Source organism: Podarcis bocagei, assembly GCF_964188305.1.
Source record: "Podarcis bocagei genome assembly, chromosome: 13".
In the NCBI taxonomy this organism is placed as follows: domain Eukaryota; kingdom Metazoa; phylum Chordata; class Lepidosauria; order Squamata; family Lacertidae; genus Podarcis; species Podarcis bocagei.
In genome coordinates, this window is record NC_138138.1 from 54,463,373 (window position 1) to 54,484,675 (window position 21,303).

A 21,303-nucleotide genomic window follows, 5' to 3' on the forward strand; every position below is an offset into this window, starting at 1 on the left:
CGTCCAGAGTGGTTGGGGAAGCCCAGCCAGATGGGCGGGGTATAAATAAATAATAATAATAATTATTATTATAAAGGGACCCCTGACCGTTAAGTCCAGTCTCGGACGACTCTGGGGTTGCGGCGCTCATCTTGCTTTACTGGCCGAGGGAGCCGGCATCCAGCTTCCGGGTCATGTGGCCAGCATGACTAAGCCGCTTCTGGCGAACCAGAGCAGCGCACAGAAACGCCATTCACCTTCCTGCCGGAGCGGTACCTCTTTATCTACTTGCTCTTTCAACATGCTTTCGAACTGCTTGTTCTTAAAACAGGAGCCCTGGATGGTTAAGTCCAGTCAAAGGCGACTATGGGGTTGCGGCGCTCATCTCACTTTCAGGCTGAGGGAGCCAGCGTTTGTCCGCAGACAGCTTCCCAGGTCATGTGGCCAGCATGACTAAACCGCTACCTGCGCAACGGGACACTGTGACGGAAACCAGAGAGCACGGAAACGTCTTTTACCTTCCCGCCGGAGCAGTACCTATTTATCTACTTGCACTAGTGTGCTTTCGAACTGCTAGGTTGGCAGGAGCTGGGACCGAGAAATGGGAGCTCACCCTGTCGCGGGGATTCAAACCGCCAACCTTACAATCAGCAAGCCCAAGCGGCTCGATGGTTTAAATCACAGCGTCACCAGCATCCCAGGAGAAACACACACAGGGGAAATGGAAATAGTATTGACTATGGGCTAGGGCAGAGGTCTTTAAACGGTGGTTCGCGAGTTCCGTTTGGGTGGAACGGCTGCAGCAAACTCAAATACAGTGGATGCTCGGGTTGTGAATGTGATCCGTGCGGGATGCACGTTCGTAACCTGCAGCGTTCGTAACCCGCAGCGGCGCATTTGTGCATGTGCGGGTTGTGATTCGGCGCTTCTGCACAAAGCGCGACTTAGCACTTCTGCGCATGCGTGACTGCCAATACCCGGAAGTAACCCATTGCGGTACTTCCAGGTTTTGGCGGTCCGCACCCCGAAAAACGCAACCTGAAGCGTCTGTAACCCGAGGTATGACTGTATCTCTGCACTCAGCCCTACTCATTCATTGATGTGACAAGGGAGGCCTAAGATGACCAGCAAGGTGCCTGCGATTCGCACAGCAGTGCAGGTGCACAAGACATGCGCCTTTTGCTATGCACGAGTCAGCTGGCTCAATGCGAGATGTCGGTTGCCAACCCGGTGCCTGGAAATCTCCGCACAGTAGCAAACCACCTGGGGAATTTCAAACACTGGCAGAAAAGAGGAGGAGGAGGAGATGAAGGTAGTCGCTGCACCTTGCAACAGAAGATCCCGCTTTTGCTTACAACAGGGGCAGTAGCCTCCTGTTGCTTTAGACTACAACGCCCATCATCCTTGACCACTGCCTGCGGCTGCTAGAGCCATAGCGTGGCGCAATGGGTCAGTGCGTCTAGCTGTTAACCAGAAGGTTACTGGCTTGAGCCCACCCAGGGATGCCTGAAGGCAGGATTCCTGAATTGCAGTGGGTTGGACTAGATGACCCTCGTGGGACCCTCCCTCTATTACTTACTTATTTTTATTTTACGTATGTACAACCCAACCCTCCCTGACTGCAGGTTGCAGAAATATATCAATGTATTGAAACAAGTACAGATTCTAATCAAAGGACCATACAAAATCATGGTACTCAACGGGTACAGCCCTTTCTCAAAGGAATAGCACTCTTAACGTGCACAAGGGTACTTCCTGAGCTGACAGGCTCAAGTCGACAGAGCCTGGAGAAACAGCTCTCAGGTGGGATGTACAAAAAAAACCCCTAAAAAATGAGCCATTTCCCACCATATTATTTTATTTTAAATCTCACCCCCTCCCCAGCTCTCCTGAGCTACCTAGGAGAATTCTAATTTAGGAAGGAGAGAAGGAAAATGTTTAAAAATTGGGTATTGGGCCAGAATTAGCACCCTCTCTTTCTCTGCTCAGGAAATGATCACATCACAGCAGCTCTGGGTCAGACCGAAGGCGACTCGTCCAGGGTCCTGCTTCCCCAAAGCGAAGCCCACGTAGCACCTTGGAGGCAAACGCTCTCCTCCAGGCCAGGAAATAAAATTTGAAAAATTTCTTCCAGCTGCTCTGCCTTCTCTGAACCTGCCCACTTTCCCATCTGAGCTCATTCAAAACACGCAATTGTGTTTGCTGCCCTGGATTCAAAGGGAAGAGCGGAGAGACAGAAACATTTCAAAATTTGCAAGCGGACAGAGCGCACCATCGTGCTCCTCTGCAGGGCTTTCTCCCCAGAGAGATAAGCCCTTTCCTAGGATACGCCAATCCATGCCGACACGTAAGATCAGAAGAGGCCTGCAGCTGGATCAGGCCAGCAAACCACCTAGTCCAGCAGCCTGTTCTCACAGCTGCCAACCACTGGCCACAAGTCTGAACACAAGAGCATTTACTGCGCGCCCCCTGCCCTGATTCCCAATAGCTGGTATTCCAAGACACCCTACCTCTGACAGTGGAGAGAGAATACTAAACCACTGTGGTTAGATGGCACTGATGGGCTATTTGTCTAATCCATTTTTAAAGCCATTCAGGTGGGTGAGCAACATGACCTCTTGTGGCAGTGAGTTCCATAGTTTAACAAAGCGCTGTGGGAAGGAGTACTTTTCTTTGTCTGCCCTGAACTGTTCAGCTTCCTGGTGTTATGAAAATGAGAAAAAACTTTTCTCCACCTTCTGAACTTTTCCCAGCTACACATTTTCTGAAGCGAGGCAACCAGAACGGTACACAGTACTCCATAGGTGGTTGCAACTGAGATTTGCAAAACGGCATTATGATACACGTTGGATTTTAAATTGGCAGTCCCTTTGCTAAATGGAGACGGCATCCTCTCCTGTTTTCCTGTGGCTCCAATTTGTCTACAGTACGCAGACATTGGCACTAACAATCGACGTTGGCTCTTAGAGAGAGTGATCATTCTCTCCATTCTCGGCCCTCACTGCTCTTGAACTCGGGACACGTGGCCCTTACTTCCCATAACCTGTTTCCCCTCTCAGTGACCTCTTGCCCCAGATGCCACTATTCTCCCTTAGTGTAGCCCACCTCACAGGGTTGTTGTTAGGACCAGATGCAGGGGTGAGGACTATGAATACAGCCTCATATGTACCCCTGGAGCTCCCTTTCTTCTTCCTCCACACAACAAAATTCATCTCCAGATACCTCCCTTTACCTCTCATATATTCCACCCCGCTCATCTCTGCACCCCACAGGCTGATCTCCCAGCCCCACACCCCCCGGTGGCCACCAAATCACCCTCCACACACCCTGATCTTCCTTCTTCATCTTACCCTGCATTTACCCTGCTTATTCTGCCCTTCTTCCCACCCACAGTTACCCCAACATGTCTCCCACTCACCCTGCTTCCCACTCCTCTGGTTGCCCCACCTGCACCCCAGTTGCCCCTCCCTCCCTCTGGCACCTGCCACACTAGGGGGGGGGGATAACTGTGAGCTTTCCTACATACAAACCCAACAGAGCTCCCACCCCCCTCCCAGCCTAGCCTTCTTCCCTCTTCTTACCTCAGCTATTCTCCCATCTCCCCACCCTCCACATACCCTGATCTTCAACCTTCACCTACCCCCGTTATCTCCCCACTTACCCCTCACCTGGCCTCCACATACCCCACCCTTCACTCTTCTTAGCCCCCCAGTTACTTCAGTCACCCCCATCTCCTGATATTCACCCTTCATCTTACCCCAGTTATCCCTTTACCCTCTTCTTACATCCCCCCCTGCCTACCCTGATCGTCAACCTTTCATCTTACCCATTGCCCCAGTTATCCCCCTCACTTACCCCCCAGTCACCCTACCCTCTGCATACCCTGATCTTCACCCTTCACCTTACCCCAGTTACCCCCCACAGCCTCCATGTACCTCACTCTTCACTCTTCTTACATCCCCCCACCCTCCACACCCCCTGATCTTCAACCTTTCATCTTACCCGTTACCTGTTATCCACCCACTTACCGCACTCTTCCCTCTTCTTACCCCCTAGTCACCCCACCCCATACCCTCTGCATGCCCTGATCTTCACCCTTCATCTTACCCCAGTTGCCCCCCGCAGCCTTCACTCTTCTTACACCCTCCACATCCCCTGATCTTCATCTTACCCCCAAGTTACCCCCCTCACCCTCCATGTACCTCATTCTTCTTACCCCCCACCCTCTACATACCCTGATCTTCAATCTTTCATCTTACCCCACAGTTACCCCAGTTATCCCCCTCACTTACCCTCCACATCCCCCCTCTTCTTACACCCCCCACCCTCCACATCCCCTGATCTTCAACCTTTCACCTTACCCCACAGTTACCGCCCTCACTCACCCTTCACATCCCCCTCTTCTTACATCCCCCCACCCTCCACATACCCTGATCTTCAACCTTTCACCTTACCCCAGTTGCCCCCCCGCAGCCTTCACTCTTCTTACACCCTCCACATCCCCTGATCTTCATCTTACCCCCCAGTTACCCCCCTCACTTACCCTCCATGTACCTCATTCTTCTTACCCCTCCACCCTCCACATACCCTGATCTTCAACCTTTCATCCTACCCCACTGTTACCCCAGTTATCCCCCCACTTATGCTTCCCTAACCCCACTCTTCACTCTTCTTACCCCCTGTCACCCCCTACCCTCCACATACCCTGATCTTCAACCTTTCACCTTACCCCACAGTTACCCCCCTCACTCACCCTCCACATCCCCCCTCTTCTTACATCCCCCCACCCTCCACACACCCTGATCTTCAACCTTTCATCTTACCCCACAGTTACCCCCCCTCACTCACCCTCCACATCCCCCTCTTCTTACATCCCCCCACCCTCCACATACCCTGATCTTCAACCTTTCACCTTACCCCACAGTTACCCCCCTCACTCACCCTCCACATCCCCCCTCTTCTTACACCCCCACCCTCCACATACCCTGATCTTCAACCTTTCACCTTACCCCACAGTTACCCCCCTCACTCACCCTCCACATCCCCCCTCTTCTTACATCCCCCCACCCTCCACACACCCTGATCTTCAACCTTTCATCTTACCCCACAGTTACCCCCTCACTCACCCTCCACATCCCCCTCTTCTTACACCCCCACCCTCCACATCCCCTGATCTTCAACCTTTCACCTTACCCCCAGTTACCCCCTCACTCACCCTCCACATCCCCCTCTTCTTACATCCCCCCACCCTCCACACACCCTGATCTTCAACCTTTCACCTTACCCCCCAGTTACCCCCCTCACTCACCCTCCACATCCCCCCCTCTTCTTACACCCCCCACCCTCCGCCTACCCCGCTCTCCTCCCCCCTCACCTTCCTGTCGATGCGGACGGTGAAGACGGCGCCCGGGGCGAGGGGCTCCCTGCTGAGGACGAGCCCGTGGTTGAACTCCTGGCCGGGCTGCGAGCGGGCGGCGCTGCGGCCGCCCCGAGACACCGTCACCAGCCGCCCCGTGCGAGGGTGCAGCAGCGGCAGAGGCGCCGAAGAGAGGCCCGCGCCGGGCCCCGCCGCCCGCTCCCCGCCGCCGCCCGGGCCCAGCATCCCGCCCCCCGGTGGACCAGGCCGCCCCCTCCTCCGCCGCCGCCTCCCCCCCACCCACGGCGGAGGCACCAGGGCGCACAGCCGCGCGCGACGGACGGCCGCGCTTTACGGCACAGGGGCATGCCTCCGCCGGCCCGCTTGGCGGCAGGAGGGCGCTCCGACGCCCGGAAACGCTTTACGGCAGGAGGGAGGGAGGGAGGGAGGGAGGGAGGAGCGCAGCGCCGCCGCCGCCGCGCTTTACGGCAGGCTGGCGCAGCGGCTACGTGCCGCCTTTTCCGTCTTTTTCTTTTCCGGCAGGAGCGCTTTACGGCAGCAGGGCAGACACTCTCTGGGGATAATAATGATAGTTTATTGTTATATTTTTAAGGCGGGGGGGGGACCTCAAAGCGGCTTACAATCTGCATTAAAACATCAAATGCACAAATGATCTTTATTTATTTATTCATTATTAATTCTGACACATTAATACGTGGTTGCTAAAATTCCAATGCGTCAACAATAATTTTGCTTATTGGTATTTAATAATCGGATAGGACAGCGATACAAATGCAATATTTCAATGTGTTAATAATTGGTTATCAATGATAATAATGTAATGTTGCAGCAATACGAATGCAACAGGTGCAATAAAAATTACGTTATTGGCATCAGTACAGCGCACTTATTTCCTCGCGTCTCTTTAAATTGTAAAACTATTCTTAGTATTAGGTATTAAAATTTAAATAGCATAATAATATGACATCAGCATTACTTGTATTATTATTCATTTATTTATACCCCGCCCATCACAACTTCTTGTTAGACTTGGTGCGCTCCTTTCCTCCTCCCAACCTGTTTTCCTTTTGTGTTGCATCCGTTTCAGATTCTTTTCATTTTAGCAAGTTGCAATTATGCCCTCTTTTTGGCCAAAAAATTGGATTTTTAAAACTTTAGATAAAATTATTTATTTTTTTAAACAGCGTTTATAGACCGCTTGATTGCAATAAAGCCTCTGAGCAGTTCACAAGAAGAATCATTGATACCTCAGTGGCATATTTCAAAGCTGCACAGCATACCTAAGATTAACACCGATAGAGCTCAGTAGGACTTTCTGGGTAAACATGTAAGAAACTGCTGTCAGTCTATAGTGGGGAGGGTGTGTGTGTGTGTTAATATTTTACACTTTTTAAGGCTGCAGTCAAAACCCCACTTACCTGTGAGTAAGCCCCAACAGGACTTACTTCTGAGTAGACACGGTTAGGTTTGCAGCCTTACCCAGCAATCCCGGCCTGCATGCTTACCTAGAAGCAAGTTCCACTCTGTCTAATGGGGCTCAGTCCCCAAACTTATGTGTGCTTAGCCCCCCTGAAATCAACAGGCTGAAACATACCCCCAAAGTTAGGGTGCGGCAAACTTTTTACAATCTTCAACAAATCCATCCTATCTCCATCTTCACCCACCGGAGAAAAGAGTAGTAGCCTTATTTTATTTTATCATTTATTTAAATTTGTTATTTTAAAAAAGCAGTTTGCAACAACTGTAACATAAAACCACACAATAAAAACCATGTAGAAAATTGAAACCAGATAACTGTTGCGGAAAGATAATTGCCTGCATAACCTGCCAGAATAGCAAAGTTTTATGGCAGGCATTTAAAAGTCGAAAACAGAAGACTCTCTAGTGGCAGAGAGTTCCACAGGACTGGGAAAACGATAATAAAGGCTCAGTTTCTTTTTTGTTGTCAAATGAGCCTTGCAAACTGGAGGAGCTCTAACCATCTCATACAATGGGAGGAAAATACTCCCCATAGCAATCACCTTTTGGTCCAAGACAGGTGTGTGATGAAGAGAGGGAGGGGGAAAAACTGTTAATCACCTGATGCAGGTGAAGCTATAAAAAGCAGCTGTTAGGGGTATTTTTCCCTTTCTGGGCTGAAGAAGGCCTTGTAGGGTGTGAAGAATGGGGGGCTATGGCTGGCTGTTAATTTGCTTAACTGTGGGGGCGATGCCAGCCCCATTTAGAGTTCATACAGGACAGTGGTTCCCTTCGACCCAGTCCTGGTGGGTTCAGCAAACTGGGCCTTACTGGGTAAAGGTAAAATGTGACCAGTCCCAAGTTATTGTGTCAGTGGAGAAAAGTCCAGGCGCCAAAGAGCTGGTGAAACCAAGTGACCTGACCCTGGGAGACTGTCCTTATACGAGCCTCGAAGGAGAAACTGTGGTTTTTGCGGTCGCCCTCCAAGCGTGCGGATCCCAGGTCCAGGTGAGATGTTGGGGTTCCTCCTCTGTCTTCTCCATTCTTCCTTCTGGGTGATGTTGAAATGTTGGGAACAGAGCCTCGCTTTCCTCCAACTCTATGATTCTATGATTCCTTGAAATAAAAAAATTAAGGTCATATATATATATGTATGTGTGTGTGTGTGTGTGTGTATATATATATATAGTGGAACCTCGGGTATAGTGGAACCTCGGATTACATACGCTTCAGGTTACACACTCCGCTAACCCAGAAATAGTGCTTCAGGTTAAGAACTTTGCTTGAGGATGAGAACAGAAATCGTGCTCCAGTGGCACGGCAGCAGTGGGAGGCCCCATTAGCTAAAGTGGTGCTTCAGGTTAAGAACAGTTTCAGGTTAAGAACGGACCTCCGGAACGAATTAAGTACTTAACCTGAGGTACCACCGTCCGTGTGTGTGTGTGTGTGTGTGTGTGTGTGTGTGTACATATATATATATATGTTCATAATTGTATCAACCAAGCGCATACATAGATGTGTGGCCCACATGTCTGGAGCAGCACAGGAAGACCGCCCTGAAACCATTTTGACTCCCAACCTACCAAATGGTTTCTCTGCAAGGAGGGAGGTGGTGAGGCAACCTTCCCATTGTCTCAGGAATTGGGTAATCACCATCTCAAAGGAATGGCCAGACTACCAGGAAAGGCAATCAGATAAGGCATTATCAGATAACCTGGCTAAAAAACAAGGCACTCAGATTTCTGTTGTAGACCGCCTTTTCTGTGATGTAGGTATGATGTTTGTGGGGTGGTGGTCTTGGGTTACACTCCTAGGGCAGGCACACCTTTCCTCCTTGTGAGGGGAGCACCCTGTTGCAACAGTTCAATAAAGATCAGGCTTACGAGCTGCTTAGCTTCTCAATATTCTCTGGTTGGCCTCTGCTATTTTCTCAGACCAACGGAGAACCTACAAAGGACTTTATAAGGGCTTTTGTGCCCCCCATAAGGGAATAAGGGCAGGCTTTTGTTTATTACACTTTCCTGCCTTTGGGCTGGCTGAGGACTTCCCAAGCCTGGTGCGTCTGGGAACTCTCCATCGCTTGCCAACGAGAGGCAGTGTGGCACAGTGGTTGCAGGGACCTGGGAGACCAGAGTTCAAATCTCCCCACCACTTGGCTATGAAGCTCACCGGGTGTTTCTCAGCCGAACCTACCTCACAGGGTGGTTGTGCGATTGAATGAGGAGGGATCGAAGCATTTCTGCCACCTTTAGCCCCTCCGAGAAAATGGTGGGCTGTGAATGCAATCAATAAAATAAAATAAATTGCAGGTGTGGATTAAGGTTTGGAGCTGTGTCCATCACCCTGACATCTGGGCTTGTGTGTGTGCAAATGTTGATAATAATAATAATTTATTATTTATCCCCAGCCCCTCTGGCTGAGTTTACCCAGCCACTCTGGGCGGCTCTCAATCAAGTGTTCAATACTGCAGTGCGATTCTCTGTTTATTCTCCCAACAGCTGACTCCAGGCACCATGATCTACAGAAATATTTTGTTTTACAAAGCGGAAAGGCCTACTCCCACCACAGCTGAGCCCAGCCTGCCGTCTGCAGTCCTCATTGAGTGTCATTGTCCAAGGTTTGCAAAAAAATCGTGTAAGGTATTTGGGGAGAGAGGGTACTGGGCATGAGAACAGCGCCTGGATGGTTCCCTACGATGAATGACCTCTCAGGTTAACTTGAGCTGGGAAAACCTATATTTTTAGGTGCAGCTTACATTCTGGAAGACAAGGAAATCACAAATACAAAGGCTTATTATCGGCATTACCCCATAGACATTTAAAGTGCTAATATATCAAATAATAATAATAATTTCCCCAGGCACTCTAGGCGGCTTCCAAAAAAATATTTAAAATATAATAAAGCATCAAGCATTCAAAACTTCCCTAAACAGGGCTGCCTTCAGATGTTTTCTAAAAACAGCCATGGTTTCTCCAAAATAATTACGTGAGCTGAGGTTGTGGGTTTTTTTTTTAGGAGATCCTTATTCTCCCCAGAGATGTACAGTTTTTGGAGTGGTTTAACAACCAATCCCTCTTCCTGAGGAATTTGATTAATTGTGAGGGGATATGGGGGATTCCCTGTACTTTTTTCCGGGAGTACTTGAGGGTACTGGCATCTTTTGTCCTGCTAAAAAAGCACTGGTTTGAAATGTGGCTCTTACTATAGCAACTTCGTAGTGAGTACCACCAGCAACCTCTTTCTTAAGGAAAGCAATGGAGGGTTCCTAACCAGTCTCAGGCTCCATCCATAACAAACTACACCAGTGTTTTTCAACCACTGTTCCGGGGCACACTAGTGTGCCGCGAGATGTTGCCTGGTGTGCCGTGGGAAAAATTAAAAAATTCGAAAGATTTTTTTTTTTAAAAAAGTCAAATTTTCGATTGGGGCACCGTCCCCGGAGGGAGGCGGGCGAGTCAGGCGGCGAGAGGCGGGGTGGCGGCGAGGAGAGGCCGCCCAGCGCGGGGCTCTCGCCGTCTGCCTGCCTGGCTGCCTGCGAGCTCGGCGGGCAGCGCCTCCGTCCGCAGCGCCCGCCTCGCGGCTCTCATTCCCTGCCCCTGCCAAAGCTCACCCAGCCAAGCCGCGCTCTCCTTCCTGCCTCGCTTTGCTGCCTCCTCCTCCCCCCCACCCCCAAAGCTTGGAGGTTCCCCGGCGCCGACCCGCAGGTTTGACCCCCTTCTCACACCTGTTCGCGCTCCTTGCACGGAATGGGGCGGATGGGGAGGAACGGGGCTCGCCGCTGCCTCCGCTTGCCCTCCCCCCCTCCGCCGGCGGTCCCGCGATTCTTGGCTTTTTGGCGGTTGGCACAGAAGGAAGGCAAGGGGGAGGGGAAAAAATTGAAACTTACACTTTCGTGCATCCCTCCCGGCGTGACGCTGCGCGCTGACGTCACGGGGCTGTAATGGTGGTGTGCCTCGAGATTTTTTTCATGAAACAAGTGTGCCTTTGCCCAAAAAAGGTTGGGAAACACTGAACTACACTACCCAAAATTCTTTGGGGGAAGCCATGACTCTTTAAAGTGGCATCTTAGTGTTATATGGTGGGAATGTGGCCAGAGTGTCTCTGGGCATCTGCAGAGTGTCGCCCCTTAATTCAGGGCTCGTGACAGATGGAGTCCCAGAAGATTTGCAGGGTCACAGATATCCTCTATCTTGGCTTGAATAATGTTGTAGCCACAGACAGGAACGAGGGGCCAGAAGGCAGATAATGCAGATGCCGAACCCAGTTTGCATTGCAGCTCAGTAGTATATCTTAGGCTTTTTTAAGGACAACGCACCATTTAAGGCAAGCTATGGGAATACTGGGATGCGGGTGGTGCTGTGGGTTAAACCACAAAGCCTAGGACTTGCTGATCAGAAGGTCGGCGGTTCGAATCAGCGCGACGGGGCGAGCTCCCGTTGCTCGGTCCCTGCCCCTGCCAATCTAGCAGTTCGGAAGCACATCAAAGTGCAAGTAGATAAATACCGTATTTTTTGCTCTATAAGACTCACTTTTCCCCTTCTAAAAAGTAAGGGGAAATGTGTGTGCGTCTTATGGAGCGAATGCAGGCTGCGCCGCTATCCCAGAAGCCAGAACAGCAAGAGGGATTGCTGCTTTCACTGCGCAGCGATCCCTCTTGCTGTTCTGGCTTCTGAGATTCAGAATTTTTTTTTTTCTTGTTTTCCTCCTCCAAAAACTAGGTGCGTCTTGTGGTCTGGTGTGTCTTATAGAGCGAAAAATATGGGTAGGTACCGCTCCGGCGGGAAGGTAAACAGCGTTTCCGTGCGCTGCGCTGGTTGGCCAGAAGCGGCTTAGTCCTGCTGGCCATATGACTCGGAAGCTGTACACTGGCTCCCTCGGCCAATAAAGCGAGATGAGCGCCACAACCCCAGAGTCGTCCACGACTGGATCTAATGGTCAGGGGTCCCTTTACCTTTATGGGAATACTTATTATCTCAGTAGGCAAGCAGCCTACCACACTTCCTTTTTCACCCCTCCAAGCTATGAGAACTGGAGAGCAGGACAGGTGTACGTGATTTGGGGTGGGAGGGATTAGCAGTTTTAGTGACTTACCTGGTGCAGGTGTGGTTGGGCTTGGTGGGCAACGACAAACCTGAGCAACACCTGTATTTCTGAGCCAGTAGCAGCGAGTTCCATAGGTTAACTGATGTGCTGCCCATGGGAAGAGGTGGCACAGAATTATTTGAATGGACCTTTTAAATACCCGTATTTTTCGCCCTATAGGACGCACTTTTTCCCCTCCAAAAATGAAGGGGAAATGTGGGTGCGTCCTATGGGGCGAATGCAGGCTCTCTCTCTCTCCAGGCTTCAGGAGAGCCCCACCGCCAGCCCCACAAGCTTGGGGGACAGCGGGGAGGCGGAATGGCGCCATTCCGCTGTCCCCCAACCTCGTTTGGAGGCTGGTGGCAGGCTTCCCCCTCCCCCAGCCCTGCATGCTCCCAGAGTGGGCTTCGCGCAGCTCTCTGCAAGCTATGGGAGCCCGGCGCGACTTCACGCTCGCCTCCAACGGCTTGCGGAGAGCTGCCTGTTCTGGGGGCTGGGGTGGGGGAAGCTCGGACTTCCCGCGCCCCAGCCCCGTGCCTGGGGGGGGGGAAATAATTTTTTCCCCTTTATTCCCCCCCCCAATCTAGGTGCGTCCTATGGGCCGGTGCGTCCTATAGGGCGAAAAATACGGTATGTAGCTTTGGTACAATGCACCCTTGCCCTTTCATGTAAATTGGTTTTTTCCCCCAGACTGGTATTTTCTCTTTCCCAGGCAAATGCCCTTAGCAGGCTCAATGAATATCAGTGAAGCAAAAGGCTCCGAGATGCTGGCGAATCTGAGAACAGCTGTTGGGCGACAGAAAAGAAATGTCTATTGGCAACAAGGCAGGTGTCTCTGAAACCAAAAACATCATGGGTATATCTAGGTCAGCCTCCCTCTGATGCCCTCCAGATGTCTTGGACTACAACTCCCATCATCCTTAGTCAGCTTAGCCAATTGTCCGGGATGATGGGAGTTGTAGTTCAAAATTATCTTGAGGGGGAAGGCTGACATAAAACGTGGTGCATGTCTTTTGGCTTAGCTCAGTGGTGGCCAAACTTGGCCCTCCAGCTGTTCTTGGACAACAACTCCCATCATCCCTAGCTATCAGGACCAGTGGTCAGGGATGATGGGAATTGTAGTCCCAAAAAACATCAAGAGGGGGCAGAGTTTGGCCACCACTGGAGCCTTAGCTTGATTCTTATAATGTGCTCAATGGAAAGAGTCGTATGTCTTTTTTTGAATTCTCATTTCTGTTAAATTATCATTGAGACCAGTGGCTCATAGGCAGTAATGCAACCCGACCACAGAACTGGCAAATGGTTAAAGAGGAACATAACAGCTGAATGTTAAGGTGGAAAACAGATAAGGTACAAGGAGGGTTCAAACATGTACAGTAAAAAATTGAGTTGAGTAAAAAAATTTTGGGTTGAGTAAAAAATTATTCCGAGGAGTGTTTTTGGATGAGATGGTGGGACAATGGGGTAGCAGAATGTGGTTGGGCAAAGGATGAAGAGCTAAGATAATAATAATAATAATTTATACCCCGCCCATCTGGCTTTCCGCAACCACTCTGGGCGGCTCCCAACCGAATGTTAAAAACACAATACAGTGGTACCTCGGGTTACAGACGCTTCAGGTTACAGACTCCACTAACCCAGAAATAGTGCTTTGGGTTAAGAACTCTGCTTCAGGATGAGAACAGAAATTGCTCAGCGGTGGCAGCAGGAGGCCCCATTAGCTAAAGTGGTACCTCAGGTTAAGAACAGTTTCAGGTTAAGAACAGACCTCTGGAACGAATTAAGTACTTAACCTGAGGTACCACTGTATAGCATTAAACATTAAAAACTTCCCTAAACAGGGTTGCTTTCAGATGTTTTCTAAAAGTCAGATAGTTGTTTATTTCCTTGACATCTGATGGAGGAGTGCTCCACAAGGCAGGTGCCACCACCGAGAAGGCCCTCTGCCTGGTTCCCTGCAACCTCACTTCTCGGAGAAGGCCCTCAGAGCTGGACCTCAGCGTCCAGGCAGAACGATGGGGGTTGAGACGCTCCTTCAGGTCTACTGGGTCGTGGCCATTTAGGGACTTAAAGGTCAGCACCAACACTTTGAATTGTGTTGTAGTTTTGCCTGTAGGTCTGTCCTAATGGAAATGCTCTCGCAGACTCTGAACTGTCTGGGACTGCATTGTTGAATGAAGCCTGACCATTTGGGATTTGGGGTGAGCCTCTGTACTTGAGCCACTCCCAAGGGGAATTTCCCCACATGCCGCACATCAGAGAACGCATCACAGAAATCTGGGAAGTTACAGAAGTCTTCTTCTTCTTCAGTACATTTCCAAGCACAATTCAAAGTGTTGGTGCTGACCTTTCAAGCCCTAAATGGCCTTGGTCCTGTATACCTGAAGGAGCGTCTCCACCCCCATCATTCAGCCTGGACACTGAGGTCCAGCTCCAAGGGCCTTCTGGCAGTTCCCTCCCTGCGAGAAGGGAGCTTACATGGGAACCAGGCAGAGGGCCTTCTCAGTAGTGGCCCCCACCCTGTGGAACGCCCTCCCACCAGATGTCAAGGAAATAAGCAGCTATCCTATCTTTAAAAGACATCTGAAGGCAGCCCTGTTTAGGGAAGTTTTTAATATTTATTGCTGTATTGTTTTTAACACTTGATTGGGATCCGCCCAGAGTGGCTGGGGAAAATCAGCCAGATGGGCGGCGTATAAATAAATTATTGTTGTTGTTGTTGTTATATTCTTCTTCACCTTCACTTACAGAGAACTCGTCTTTAATTCAAACGGAGTCCAACGAGGAGACCACCCTTGCTTCAACCCAGGGCCCAGTTCCAGACGCGGAGAAGAAAGTGGTGATTGTGAAACACAAGTCGGCACGTGAGACAGCCAGCAGTGCTATGCTAATTGATTCCTTTGGCTCTTTGGTCTCCTGTGAGAATCTGCCCCTCTCTTGCTTGGTTCCTCCCAACAGTGGAGTGGACTCAGGTGGCCAAAGACCGTTAACTATTTCTGCGGCAGGGTCCCTGTTGCCAGGATCCCAGAGCTGCCCCAACAACCTGAAAGGGGGAGCTTTGTCGGCACAGTGTAGAACCGTAGAAGCGGAAGGGGGACCCCCAAAGGTCATCCATCCCAACCCCCTTCAATGCAGGAATCTTAGTTAAAGAATCCCTGGCAGATGGCCATTCAATCTCTGCTTTAAAACCTCCAAGAAAAGATAAGCCTACTGCCGTCCAAGGTAGTCTCCATACCAGGAGTCACAGATCCCTCTTGTCTCCCATACGGTTTGGGGGTGAGTGCGAGACTCCAAGATCCCCCATTCAGGGGAAAATGGAGGGTACCCCCATTAGGATTAGGTAAAGGGTAAAGGGACCCCTGACTATTAGGTCCAGTTGTGGCCGACTCTGGGGTTGCGGCGCTCATCTTGCTTTACTGGCCGAGGGAGCCAGCGTACAGCTTCCGGGTCATGTGGCCAGCAGGACTAAGCCACTTCTGGCGAACCAGAGCAGCGCACGGAAACGCCGTTTACCTTCCTGCCGGAGTGGTACCTATTTATCTACTTGCACTTTGATGTGCTTTCGAACTGCTAGGCTCGCAGGAGCAGGGACCGAGCAACGGGAGCTCACCCCATTGCGGGAATTTGAACCGCCGACCTTCTGATTGGCAAGTCCTAGGCTCTGTGGTTTAACTCACAGCGCCACCCCACGGATAAATCTGCGCTCAGGGCAGGAGAGCCATATATAAGGTGGGGGACACCTGGCTTGCCAGTTAATTTATGTGAAAAGGATCTAGGCCATTGTAATAAATTTTGATTGCCTCCCCAAGGGGCTCCCTCCTCAGAAGAAGGACCAGGGCCCTGGAAGGAGCGCAAATGAAGGCTCTGTACCGGTCGGGAAGAGACAGAGACCACACCAGGATTGGAAAAAGCAAAGCCTGATCTTTATTGAAAGAACAGGAAAAAAAACAAACCAACAACACAAAAAACTGTTGCAACAGGGTCCCCGCTCACGCAATGACACGGAGTCAGAGACCCTGAACAAAGGGACTGCCTTGATTCTTATACCTTTTGATTTTCATTCAGATCAATAGCAAGGAGGTGGGGGGAAGCGATATGAGGGGTGTGAAGAGTTGATTAACATAAGGTAAACAGGATGTTGAAAGAGTTTCTGGAGGTGTCAATTTGCTGAAGGGCTCAGGTGGTAGGTGTCGATCTTCAGGTGGTATGTGTCGATCTTCGTGTTAATTAATTTTGGATCTGCTTAAAATGGCTTTTCCTTTATCTACAGGAAAACCTCCGCAACTGTTGATAATCAGCATGCAGGTGTGAGGCTGGATGTTTGAGAAGATGTTCGGGAAATAACTTAAATGTTAATGTGAAATCCTATTCTGCATTGCTATCAATTCGGGTGATAGCCTGATGTTTGCATACTTTTTTGGAAAATAGGATTGCTTTATTTTGAGCTCATATCTGTGTGTATTCATGGTATGGTTTGCAGACCCAGTAGGAGGCAGTGTGGTGGATTGAGTTTTGGCAGCCTTTTGGATACACTATTGAGTCAAGTATATACATTTTGAAATATTTAGATTGTTACATTATTTTAAAACTACATTTTGGATACATTCAGAAAAGTACAGCAAACTACATTTTGGATACATTCAATACTTTTTAAAAGGATAGCTTCATGGAGAAAGAGGTACATGGCAACAGGCACGTTACGTTAAGATGATGCATTAAAAGGCACACATTATATTACATTCAATGATACGTGAAGAGACACAGTAAGATGGCATCTTCCCAACAATGCATTCTTTAAGGCACAGTTTATTATTATTGTGAGACTTGGGTAGGATGATATCATTAGGATCATTTTACCTTTATTCCCCTCTCTGACCCTGACTCTCTTATGACAGCCATGCGTAGGCAAACTAAGGCCTGGGGGCCGGATCCGGCCCAATCGCCTTCTAAATCCGGGAATTTGTTCAATATTTTTTTTCAAAATATAGTCCAGCCCCCCACAAGGTCTGAGGGACAGTGGACCAGCCCCCTGCTGAAAAAGTTTGCTGACCCCTGCTCCATACCCTCCAACATTTCTCGGATGAAAATAGGGACGTCCCATTCCATAATGATGAATTTTACTATTTATACCTCACACATCTGACCGGGTTGCCCCAGCCGCTCTGGGCAGCTTCCAACATATATAATAAAACATTAAACAGTAAAAAAAACCAAAAACCTTTCCCTATACAGGATTGCCTTCAGATAGCACAGGGGATCAGATAACTCCATACCCTCCAACGTTTCTCCAATGAAAATAGGGACACCCTAAGGAAAAGCGGGATGCGGGTGGCGCTGTGGGTTAAACCACAGAGCCTAGGACTTGCCGATCAGAAGGTCGGCAGATCGAATCCCAGCAATGACGGGGTGAGCTCCCGTTGCTCGGTCCCTGCTCCTGCCAACCTAGCAGTTCAAAAGTACATGCAAGTAGATAAATAGGTACCGCTCTGGTAAACGGCGTTTCCGTGCGCTGCTCTGGTTCGCCAGAAGCGGCTTAGTCATGCTGGTCATATGACCCGGAAGCTGGACGCCGGCTCCCTCGGCCAATAAAGCGAGATGAGCGCCGAAACCCCAGAGTCGGCCACGACTGGACCTAATGGTCAGGGGTACCTTTACCTTTAAGGAAAAGCGGGACATTCTGGGATTAAATCAGAAACTGGGGTGGCTTCTCTCTATCAGGGATGTCCCTGGAAAATAGGGAGACTTGGAGGGTCTGTTGCTCTGTCACACAGCTCCAAAATAGGCCCAGCCATCACCATAATCTGTTCCTTAGTTTCCTGTCCGAACAGGAAGATCTTTGGAGGAAGGACAAGGAAGGAGCCAGTCTAAGCTCTCTTTGGGAGGGAATTCCGCAATCTGGGAGCAGCAACAGAGAAGGCTCTTGTTTTACCCCTAAGCGAAGGTTACCAGATTTTTTTCAATGAACCCGGGAACACTTTCATTAATTACTACACGTTCGGGACGTTGATTCTGCAGTGATGGCGGTGGCAGAGGGGCGACGGCCGCCTTGACCTCAACCGCCACGTTTCCCCTTCCTCCGAAGCTTCTATCTCCTTTCTCCATGAGCCTGGGCAGCCCTTGAGTTGCTGGTTCTTCGGTGGTGGTGGTGGGGAAGCGATGCGCGGTGGGTCATAGAATCATAGAATCCTAGAGTTGGAATAGACCACAAGGGCCATCGAGTCCAACCCCCTGCCAAGCAGGAAACACCATCAGAGCACTCCTGACATATGGCTGTCAAGCCTCTGCTTAAAGACCTCCAAAGCAGGAGACTCCACCACACTCCTTGGCAGCAAATTCCACTGTCAAACAGCTCTTACTCTCAGGAAGTTCTCCCTAATGTTTAGGTGGAATCTTCTTTCTTGTAGTTTGGATCCATTGCTCCGTGTCCGCTTCTCTGGAGCAGCAGAAAACAACCTTTCTCCCTCTTCTATGTGACATCCTTTTATATATTTGAACATGGCTATCATATCACCCCTTAACCTCCTCTTCTCCAGGCTAAACATGCCCAGCTCCCTTAGCCGTTCCTCATAAGGCATCGTTTCCAGGCCTTTGACCATTTTGGTTGCCCTCCTCTGGACACGTTCCAGTTGGTCAGTGTCCTTCTTGAACTGTGGTGCCCAGAACTGGACACAGTACTCCAGGTGAGGTCTGGCATGGAAGGTGGAGAAGGAGGGTTGAGAGCGGCGGCGGCAGCAGCGAGGCTCGGGCAGCGCGATGCCTCCCTTCCCATCGGAGCAGCTCCAATCCCATTCCTACTTGCGTGCAAGCAGGAGGGGGCGGGGATCCCTCATCTGGGAAGGGAGGCTTCCCTTTGCCTAACTGAGAGATCCTTGCTCCCTCCTGCTTGCACGCAAGTAGGAGTTGGGAGGCTGCTCTGATAGGCAGCATGAAGCCTCCCTTCACAGCTTAGTTGCTGGGCTCAGGGAAGGTGGAGGCAGCCCGGAAGCTGCATCTTTGAGCCTCTGCACCACCATCACATGGGGACTTCTGAGCAGCTCCTGAAGCCAGCAAGACCCAACTGCTCTGGGCTGCTGAGACTGCCGCTGCTGCGTTTCCCGGGGACATTAGATGAAATCCGGGGACATTCCCGGGATGGAATTTGTCCAGGGACTTATTTGCAAATCCGGGGACTGTCCCCGGGAAACGGGGATGTCTGGTAACCCTACTCTAAGCATGATGCTGATGGGACCCAGGTAAGGTGCTCACCTGATGATCCTTAGCACCTGGGCAGGTTTGTAAAGGGAGATACGATCTTTCAGATTATCTGGGCCCAAACAGTTCCCCCTTAGCTAGCACCCTGCTATATCGTATTTGGGGGGAAAAATAGTGTGATCAGGGCCTTTAAAAAAAGAGGAAATAATCTTCACTGGAGTTTTGCTGTTTCTCTTTCAGTGATGATGAAGGATCCCGGAATGATAATGGCGCTGATTATCGTCGTATCTTCGCTTGCTCTCGTCCTTTTTGCCATGATAACCCAGTTCGTGTACCAGAGATGCGGGGGCTGACGCTGCTTAGTGCAGAGTTGTAATTAATTTTGTGTGTGCACGTGTTAATAAAACAAGTTGAAAGTGGATTTCCCTCTGTGCAATTGTATTGTGGGGGGGGGGGGTCAGTCTGGATGATGCCCTGAGTTCCCAATTCTTGGGATCTTGTACCCAGTGAGGGTTCGACTCTAAAAGATGATTCTGTTGCTGCTGAACCTAGTCAGACAAGCATCTTAGCAAGAGAACGGCCTTCGCTGGCCATTTAAATGTCCTCAAAAGTTTGCCAAGTGATGGTTCCTGTTATGTATTCAGTGGGTCTGTGTTTGTCTGAGCTTGAGTCTGGACTGAGGATCCTGAGCTCCTGTGTTCTGATTCGATACATGATGTCCAATCACAGAACATTTCAGGATTTGGGCCTCTGCCATTGGCTCTTGAACTTGTGAGTCGTGATTCGCTGCTTGGAAGTTTAGACAGCCAATCATGTCGGGAGTGGGAGTGGCCCAGGCTTTTATGAATGTATATAAGCAGTTGCTTTGCCCCTGTTTCCCAGTTATGTAGTTCAATAAAAGTTCTTGCTGTTATCACTTGTGTCTTGCCTTGTGGGAACCCAACTACACTTCAGTTCCCACTCAGGGATGGTCCCTTCCAGGCTAATGGGTGGGCCCTTTCCCCACTCAATATCTAGCTGCTAGGGAGGAGAATAACAGTGTGTGAATGCCCATGAGATGGGCTGGAAGGCTGGAAGTTGGAGACAGAGATGCTTGCACTGTGATGGATTCAAAGCTGCAACACCAGGGCCAGTGCCTTCTCAGTGGTGGCTCCGACCTGGTGGAATGCTCTGTCCCAGGAGACCAGGGCCCTGCAGGATTTAACCTCCTTCCGCCAGGCCTGTAAGACAGAGCTATTCCACCTGGCCTTTAATTTGAATCCAGCCTGATCTTTTATTCCCCTTCCTTCCCTTCCCTCCCTCTCCCCATTTTATGAAGATTACCCGCTCTGGGATCCCACAGCTAATTCTCCCCTGGTCTCCTCATTGGCCCAAATAGGACCAATTCAGCCAGCTAGCCCTGGTGATCATCTAATGTTTATCGAATGGATTTCCCCCCTAAATTGATTTTTGAATTCTGAATTTATTGTTATTCATGTTTTATACTGTATTTTATGCTGTTTTTTGTTGCATCAGTTGTTTTAAATTTGTTGTTAGCTGCCCTGAGCCTGGATTCTTGAACCAGGAAGGGCGGGGTATAAATAAAAATTCATTATTATCATTATGTGTAAATAAAACCATATATCCTAAAGACACCACAGAAACAGAAAACACTGGAATCCCTGGATAAATCTCACTGCTCAGAGATTAAGATGATCTGTAGGTTATATCCAATGTGAGGGCGTAGACTCATGGCCATTGATTTTAGTGGGTCTAATCTAGGTAGAACTTAATTGCACACACCCCAATATGTGTGTGTGATCTTTCTTCCACTTAAGAATAATCACAGCAATCACCCATTTCCTACCCATTCCACAGCCCTCTTTCCCCTGCGCCCAGAAGGGTCACTGACTTGGTTCTCTGCCTATCGGAGACTTGCCTCACTTAATTCCACTTATGAATCACTTCCTATATAAAATATCACCAGTGTTGAAGCAATTATTATTCTTCAACATCATCTTCGTTGGACTGGTCATGTTGTGCAGATGCCTGATGATCGTCTTCCAAAGCAACTACTCTATTCTGAACTTAAAAATGGAAAGCGTAATGCTGGTGGTCAACAAAAGAGGTTTAAAGACTGTCTCAAGGCAAATCTTTTAAAATGTAGTATAAACACTGACAGCTGGGAAACACTGGCCTGCGAGCGCTCCAGTTAGAGAACAGCCTTTACCAAAGGT

The 21,303-nt window shown here is 49.7% G+C and overlaps 2 protein-coding genes across 2 annotated transcripts in view; one reads left to right on the forward strand and one right to left on the reverse strand.

Annotated features, from left to right (window-relative positions):
• NEURL4 (neuralized E3 ubiquitin protein ligase 4) overlaps positions 1-5,581 on the reverse strand; it is a gene marked incomplete at its 5' end in the record, with an annotated part of 67,548 nt that extends 61,967 nt beyond the window's left edge. The window contains one exon of the mRNA XM_081167670.1: positions 5,354-5,581. Coding sequence (XP_081023796.1) covers positions 5,354-5,581 — 228 coding nt within the window. The remainder of the gene's footprint in view (positions 1-5,353) is intronic.
• A 1,065-nt stretch (positions 5,582-6,646) lies between these two features.
• Positions 6,647-19,493, forward strand: LOC308572210 (zona pellucida sperm-binding protein 3-like). Its single transcript, XM_081168186.1, has 5 exons — positions 6,647-7,822; positions 9,313-9,431; positions 12,609-12,721; positions 14,647-14,760; positions 19,328-19,493. Exons 1-5 carry the CDS (start codon positions 7,520-7,522, stop codon positions 19,438-19,440), a joined length of 762 nt encoding a protein of 253 aa, XP_081024312.1. The 5' UTR covers positions 6,647-7,519; the 3' UTR covers positions 19,441-19,493.
• The last annotated feature ends 1,810 nt before the right edge of the window (positions 19,494-21,303 follow it).